The 8,408-nt window shown below is 41.1% G+C and overlaps 1 protein-coding gene across 2 annotated transcripts in view; it reads right to left on the reverse strand.

The window, feature by feature from the left end:
* The window catches only part of tnfsf10l (TNF superfamily member 10, like), a 32,501-nt gene extending 24,300 nt beyond the window's left edge, over positions 1-8,201 (reverse strand). For both annotated transcript variants that reach the window (XM_017681467.2, XM_017681466.2), the window contains exons 1-2: positions 7,875-8,201; positions 1-93 (exon numbers count right to left, since the gene is read on the reverse strand). The exon at positions 1-93 is cut by the window's left edge and continues 57 nt beyond it. In XM_017681467.2, coding sequence (XP_017536956.1) covers positions 1-93; positions 7,875-8,069 — 288 coding nt within the window. In that variant the 5' untranslated portion in view covers positions 8,070-8,201. The remainder of the gene's footprint in view (positions 94-7,874) is intronic.
* Between the last annotated feature and the right edge of the window lie 207 nt (positions 8,202-8,408).

Raw genomic sequence — 8,408 nt, forward strand, 5'->3', positions numbered from 1 at the left:
CTGGGCCAGATCCTCGGGGATGTCCCTGTTTTTGTCCAGGGCATTGAGCAATCCCAGGCATCGCAGTTCCTCTGTTACTCCCTGGCTCTTCACCTACCAAAGGGCCAATCATAGTGAAGATTAAATGACCTTACTGCCTAGAGCAGGGAATTAATGCAAAAAACATAATAATGAAATGATACTTATGATATCATGATATGCAAATGTCCTCAAATAAAAAGTTTGATAAGTCGGAATAGTCTTTGAGTACAATGTTTTTCTATGTTAATTCAATGTTTCTTGCACTGTTCATTACTACATTCAATAAAACAGGAACAATTATTCCCACTTAGACTCTTATCACTTCATTGAGATTTTAACTTTAATCTCCTGTCAATGGGGTGAAACTTTAGTTGGCTATGCCACTGGGGAGTCCGTCTAAATCTCTTTTTAATGAAACATCAGTGTTCACTGTTCTTTAAAACTGCACTATGTACATTTTGGAGATTTGGTGGCCTCTCTGGTGGTAATGTGTAATTGCATGCAACATATGGACGAACATTTTGTAACAACAGTTGTGCTTCTGACCTCTTTCTTGAGTAAGAACCTGATGATTGTGAGCACAGTGAAAGAGTATTCAAAAAGAACTCAGCCAAAACCTGGTTTAGAAATGTCTTCTGATGATGTGCGAGAATTATCTTTGTCAGTACTTTGATTTTGTATCTGAGAACTAAACATTGAGCCAGACCTTCTTTCTGAGCCTGCGCATGTGTTGTTAATACTTACAAAAGATGTGGTCCATTTTTTCCCCTCCTGACTCAGTAATGCAACTTCTTTCAACTTTAACAAAAAAATTACATTGTGCAACTTTAGCTACTGATACCTATGATATGCTCAGAAAGGCTTATTGTAATTTACCATGATAACAATATAATATAATTAGACAATAACATATTGTCCTCTTACCCACCCAAAATGCCTTGCTCTTCAGTTATTTCACTTACTATACATAAACTATTCAACAATCCCACTGCTTTGTTGAACTTCCTGAACTGGTTAATGCTCAAGAACAATGGGGAAATCACTAAGAAAAAATGTGGAACTCCCAAATAGCATTCAGGAGCAGGACCAGAGGGAAGGTTAATGAGGAAACAATTCGCTTGGGGGCAAATGTCAAAACCAGGGCACAGGTCATCCTTGACCCTTTCAATGGGGATTGGAAAAGGACTTTCGCTGTGGGGCTTGCTGTAGCAAATCCAGTCAGAACGTTTTCTGAGCCAGCTGGAGAAGTACACTCTCATGGGGCAAGTTTAAGTGACCTCACTGTGAAGCAAGGCCTCCTCTACATTTTTCTTATTTCTTTCCCTCTCTCCCTCTACCCCCTTTTCTTCGCAGACCAACGTTCGCTAATCCTGAATCTTTGCAAACAATCTAGGTCTTGAGTTAAGGAGCTCTGCATGCAATTTGAAGCCTTGAGTCAGAAATTGCTTAGCGTCACGGTTGGTGTTTGCTCTTAATGATTCTTTAACAGTTGCCTCCAGAGCGTGACAGAGAGGGCATGCAGGGTGTAGGTTTTTCCCCCTCATGCCATGATGTTAACGTGTGCAACACGAATCAGGCAGTTAATGAAGGGTTTTCCCTCCGATATGCAGGACACATGTACATAAAGCAGACCAAACTGATCCAGAGCCAGTATGATGGGTTCCATCATGGTGGGCTGTACTTGGGAGAGGGTGGCTGACCTTTGATAAAAGCACTGGAGCTCTGCATTGTGCAAGGCACAGTCACGGGAAATGAGGCACTCATTTAATCCCGAACTTTGCAGATACTTCTGTGGTGATTACGGATATGATTTGGACAATTCAAACTAGCACAAAATCATAACATCTGGATAGCACAGTGATGTCCATGCTTTGTGGTTTTCTTAAGGTTCTTAAGTTTAGGATTTGTGGTTTTTGTCATGGTTGTTAAGGTCTGGTAGGCTTGTCCTAAGCACGGGAGCTAAAAGCCCCTCTACCGTACACTTGAATTACGTATCTCATCATACGATCCTTTTGAAGGAAAAGTTGCATTGTTACATGTTGACTTGCATTTGACAGCACCATCCAATGTGTGGTTTACTACAGTGTGCCAGTTACTGCTTCCATGCCAAAGCTTTAAAACCATGTGGCTGACACCATACCTGATGCAATGCTACTATACTCGAACAAGCCATAACATCAACACTTAGGCATGTAAACTGTACCTCTACTATGCATCTAAATGTGATCCTTCACAGAAACCCTGCAGTAGGCCCCCCAGCCGCATGTAATGTGTAACATGGCTTAGCAATAAAATATACAGCGAAGCAGCATAAAATCGACACAAAGTGCAGCATTAACTCGCTGGTGGTAGGGATGCAAGTGTGGGGTCCAGAAAGGGTGAGAGAGGGTTTTCTGATCCCAGAGAGGGTAGCAGGAAATGGGGAACAATGCTCTAGTGTTACCCCATGCTTTCTGGAGCCAGGGGGAAGAGCGGAGCAGAGCCGCCACTGCTGAACTTTCTGCTTCACTCAACATTTGCTGCTTTTTTGGAGGAAGGATTAAAAAGAGAAACCAGGCGTGTAACTCAAATCCATGCCAGCTCTCCCCCTCTGCTTGGCTCCATTTCTCTCTTTCTCTCTTTCTCGTTCTATGTCCTTCTCTCTCTCTATCTCTCACTCAGTCTGTCTTCTCCTTCTCATCTACCTCTGTCTTAACCCCCCCCCCCCCGTCTTGTTTTTCCTAATTCCCCCTGTATCAGATCAAGGAAAACAGAGTAAGGTTCATCATGCTGTTTATGTGGGATGTCTTGCTTTGCTCCTCAACCTCAGTATTGAGAAACAGAGCCCTGGAGGGGCAGGTTGTCTGGGCAAGTCTTTGAGGACAGCTGTTAAAAAAAATAATTCTTTCTTTACATTTGTCAAGTCCTGAACCCACAAGGTGAGTGCTTTCTCACTCTGACTCTGAGAGGTGTTAAGAATTATAGGGCCCATGTCACGGAAGACTGGCTTTTCCCTGTTTTTTTTTTTTTAAATCAAAGAGTTTGATGTAGTTTGTGAACATTCTTAAAGTCCACATAGTGCATATATGGCTTTTACCTACATTTACCTATTCATCTGTTCATGCTGAAGTTATAAAGAGTGTCAGGCCAGCCAGACAGTACAGGACAGCCAGTGAGATCAGAGCTGATTTACAAATATAAGTCTTAAAGACACAGTGACAAAAATCAGGCTGCAAATTTGGGTGGGGGTGGAGGGGGTGAGGGTTGAAACTGTAAGATATGGACCCTTTAATTCAAAGAAAGGCAATGCAAACCAGGAGAATTTCCTCAATCAAGACTTTTCCTATCATCCCTGCCTTTCTGAGAAATCAGTGCTTAAATGGGAGTGGATGATAAGGCTTAAAGGTGCACCAAGTGTTATAGTTTCACTTCCCTGTATGAGTTAACTTTCCAGTTCCTCAAGAGAAACTGTGCAATCTCAGCAGTTCAATAACCCAGGAGCTCACACCTGAATACACAAACACACAGCCAATCATGGATCATAGGATACCAATGACAAAAATCACCTACTCCAAGTTGCTATGGGAAACCGTCTTTTTACTCATAATCTCTTTTGTTTTGGCTATCCTCACTGGCTCGTAAATCTTTCGTAAATGACCAGTGGAGACGGGCCCCATTGAGAAGTCATTGTGAGGCATTTTCAAAGGAGCTGTGGTCAGTCTAACAGCACTCGGTCCTGCTCCCTTCTGTTCTGCTTGGCTTCGGCTCTGAGTCACCAAACAGAGTGCTCCAAGCATACTAACTATGGGCTTGACAGCAGAATCAGGCCAATCTCCTGCAGCCAAAACCACCAAAAATTCCTATTAAGGCAGTCAAGTTCTCTCGAGAGACAGGAATTCCTCTTTTGGTTTTTTAATTAATATAAAAATCAGGCTTGACACAGACAGCTTGGACTAATTACTGAACACGTTTAAAGCTTGAGACGCTTGATGGGTCTGGAAGAATGGAGCTCATCCAACTTCCTTGCCGAGGTTTTGATTAAATTAAAACAAGAAAGCACATCTGATCTGCTGGCAAAATGCAGCTGATTAAAACGCTCTCTTCCTGAAGTATCATTTCCAGGACAACGGAGCGCCTGAGGAGCCTGAAGAACCTGCTGTGCTGTGTTCCTGTGTGACAGGGCTCACTAATGGACTTTAATGGAGAGATAGCGTCTTTTTATTATCCGCATTGGTGGAGCAAACTGGAGCTCCAGTTTACAGCCACTTTTTGTTATTATGGCAATATTGCTCATGCAATCCTTGATAACGTGAGCCTGAAAAGAGATGTTTACATGCCTGAAGACAACATTGCTGCTAGTCAGTCCCATCTGGCTGCTGCGCTGTGTGTGAGCGCGGGATATTTACGTTAGCCCTGAAGAACCTTCATTAGGCTGCAGCTGTGTGTGCAAACGTTTCAAGCACAGTCTATCATGATTCTTTTCTCTTTTTTTCCTCTTGCCTCTTTGGAATTAATGGCTCTCCTTTTGGTAACCAAGTGCACTTTTTATTCTCTCCAAATAATCTGCCAGTGTTTAATCTCTGAAAACATTTTCTTAAGACTGTTTACTTATGTATGTGTCCATAATAGAAATACTATCAGCAGTAAAGCCTTCAAACAATCCAGAAGACATTATTTTAGTAAGTTTAATCAAAAACCCTGTGTTGCAAGCAGACCATAGCAGGAGGATGAATTGACAGTTTGTGTGGATGAAGGACTTTAGCAGCGTTAACTAGAAATTACTTTCTGTGTGTCTTTGTATGGATTCTAACATGTGCTCTGTCTGCTATGGAGGCAATAAAAAAGACTAAATGGCCCCACATCAATCTGACTCAAAGATACTTGTCTATATCTTTGTGCTTACGCCAGCACTATTTTAAACTAGTTTAAACCTTGTAAAATAGTTTGTGTCCCACTGGAAAAGATCCATGCCCTCCTTTGGGTTATGACTCCACAAGGAAAGGCAGCCAAATTTAGCCGCATAAAGGCTGTTCTGCATAAAACCTAAAGTTTAGTCCAAGAGAGAAGGCAGACAAGAGGCAAAAAATGACAGAACGTAAAAAGGAAAGGAAGAAGGAAGGAGATAAATAAAGAAAGAATAAAAGAAAGAAACAGAGAAGTTGAGAAAAGAGGGTGTGCAAGTAAGGCTTTTTTGTAGATCTTGGCAAACGAAAATGTCACAGGAGGTTTACATGAGGGAGTTGGAGAGAGAAAGCCAAACATTTGCTTGCAGGGTATAACTTTACACCAAATTTTGTTATTGTTGATGAAGGCCTCTTCAGAGGACTCTGCGGAGCCGAGCTGGGTGGGAGAGGGAGTTGCAGCACCTTGAATGGGCACGCAGACGGAACAAGCAACACCAACGAAAAGGAGCCTCGCTAAGACTCAGCATCAGAATGGCTTAGTCACAGGCCCGGAATCTAATGACCTGACCTAAAAACAAAGAAAGGCTGATTCAAATCTGGCAACCGCCTTTGATTTTGTCAGCCATACATATGCAGAAATAGGTCAGTTTGAACACCAGTGCAATATCAGCACAATACTCTTACGTGAGAGTCTCTCCTTTTGGTCTTCTCTACTGTTTACAGTTTCCTGATGCGACCAGGAGCTGACCTTATTTTCCTTCTACTCACAAACATAGTGTTTACTGTTCATGATCTCATTTAACGATGTACTGATTATATGGGCTAAACAGCTCTCTTCAGATTCTGCAGTATGGTTTTGGCAGTCATTTCTGAGAACCCTGTTTATGCCTTTTAAGATTCCTAAAATAACCGAGGAACTGTTGTCAATGTCGAAAGAAGATAAGGATTATCATCACAGTCACATCAAAACCGATTTCCCCCTTTTTTAAATTCTTTTACACCCTTTAAAAACATCAGCTGTCCTTTAAACTATGTGAACGTTTTATTATGAATGGACCAACAGAAACAGTCAGGATTACTTGGAATAAAATCTCATTACCTTCATTTACACTAAAATTAAAGCACTTGGATCACTAAAAACTGAAGTCTCCTATGGTTTGATGCAGTTTGCTAAAGTTTCAAAAAGCACCTTTCAATCCTCAGTCCACACAGTCCGTAAGTAGAAACAGACACTTTCAAATTATTTTTTTGATGTCACAAAAACAAAGACATTCACAAATATCTATCTATTCAGCCTACAGCAGTTTAGCCCCACACATTAATGCTGAAGTTATAAGAAGTGTTTCAGCCTCAATTGCTTTTTGAATGATACAATACCAGGCAGCCAAGAAGAAAATAGCTCATTTACAAATATCATTCTTAAAGGCTATTCAAAAAAAAGAAGTTGCAAAATGATTACAATAGACTTATGACCAGAAAACCTCATACATATTAGGAGAAAAGTGTAGGATAAAGGCCTTTTAAGGATAAAGTTGCCCATTTAAATATATGATGTGCTGGTACTGCATACAACCTCTTTATAAAACAATTTATAAACAACCTGACTAGATGTTTCCTTAATTGAATAACATACTGACAATGGCCAAAGATGACGACGCAGGTACCAGTGTGTCTGAAACCACATTAGCTCATCAAACAAAAATGAGGACAACAATGAAACATTACACATCAATAAGTGGTCTAAACCCAAACTGTCCTTGGTCTACCCTCAGTGGCTTACAGCAGTCGACTCCCTAACCACAAAGTCTATTTTAGACCTAATTATGGCTACCTCCTCACAAATTGGAAAAGTCCCTTTCAAACATTCAAAAATAGCTGAATATATCCAGCATCCAGAGTTGAGATAGGAAAACAATGTAGACCACACTGAACCAGCACCAGTTTGTGTGCTGTAGTGGATAAGTAAGCTTTGCAGATGGAAAACAAGTTACAGGTTTGAGCCTCCGCAAATGTCAGACAGTGATAGAGACACATGTGGGCCTGCATGGATCTGCTGGAATCCCTCCAACTGAGAAATTTACGGCATCCCTCCAGGATTTATGTCAAAAGTGACTGAAGTTTTTGGTGGGTTCACAAAAAAACAGAAGGCACCACTTTTTATCTGTTCTGCTGAAGGGTTAGGCATACAAGGGAGTACTTAGGTGACCTAGTTGTGTCAGATAAGTCACAACAGGTTTACAGGAAATGCAAGTGAATGGAATAAATGTAAAGTTAATCTCTCTTGAAACAGGCCACCTGCTCTGAACTGGCACCACCACAAAAAGATCCCATAAAAAACTTGAAAATCTAGTTTCACTACTATTTCATATATGTGTGTATGTGTGTGTGTGTGTGTGTATGCATGCTCACATTGAAAATATATGTACAATATATGTTCTATACATTTGAATATACATTATACATACATCTATACAGTTGTAAAATATATGTGCTGAATATGTTTAAATGTGACTATTCAATGTACTGAATTATATGTAAACTAAATATATATAAATATATTGCAAATACATATTTTACACGTGTAGAATAAATATATGTGCATATATTACAAATTTGAGACATATTCTAGAAACAAAATCATATTTTTTTGCATATGGGAATAGTTAAAACATTTTTAATACAGACATTCAAAAATCAGCCATAATCCAGGTGTTAACTGACACCTGACGTGTAGGAATTGATGTATGCTGTAATGTAGAATCTGTAAAAATGGCATCATAACTACTGATCACAACATAATTAAGAAATCACTGAAAATACTTGCAAAAAAAGTTGGCCATCGCGGAAGGACAGTCCACGCATGCTGCTGTTGTCTTGAGCACAGCTGTTGTGCTTAGTTAGTTCTGCTGAATCTGTGCGTAAATAACTATAAAGAATAATCAGTAGAATAATAAACCAGAATCAACTCACGTGGGATAAGGACATGTTTAGGTAGACGAAGAGTCCCGTGGTGGAGGCTATCTGCAGGACCACCACCACGATCACCACCATGGCAATCCACAGTTTGGACGGCGACTCTCTTCGGGTGTTCGCCGGCACCATCATGTAAGTGGTGGACTCGCTGCTGACCGACCTGAAGTAATCCTGGTTGTTCTGAGTGGCCATGGCATTCCTAGGTCGTGAGTGGAGCAGGAAAAAAACTCACACAAAGACAAAAACAGCGACGGAGCGGGACCGAAGAAGTGAAATCAGGGAGTGTGAGTAAACTCCGTATCCATTGAGCGCGGCGTGGGAGGAGAGAAGTCTGGACGAGCAACAGGCAGGAGGAGCAGGGCTCGGTATTTTCCACCTGTTTTCATAGAAGCCCCGCCTCCCTGCACTGTCATTGGCTGATTAATACCTTCATCTGCGCTGTGATTGGATGCTAATTAACAAACAAACAGCCGAGACCGCTTACGAACCACTACAAACTATTAGCCAATCGGAGTGCAGGAGGGCGGGGCT

This window comes from Pygocentrus nattereri, chromosome 2 (assembly GCF_015220715.1).
Source record: "Pygocentrus nattereri isolate fPygNat1 chromosome 2, fPygNat1.pri, whole genome shotgun sequence".
Taxonomy (NCBI): domain Eukaryota; kingdom Metazoa; phylum Chordata; class Actinopteri; order Characiformes; family Serrasalmidae; genus Pygocentrus; species Pygocentrus nattereri.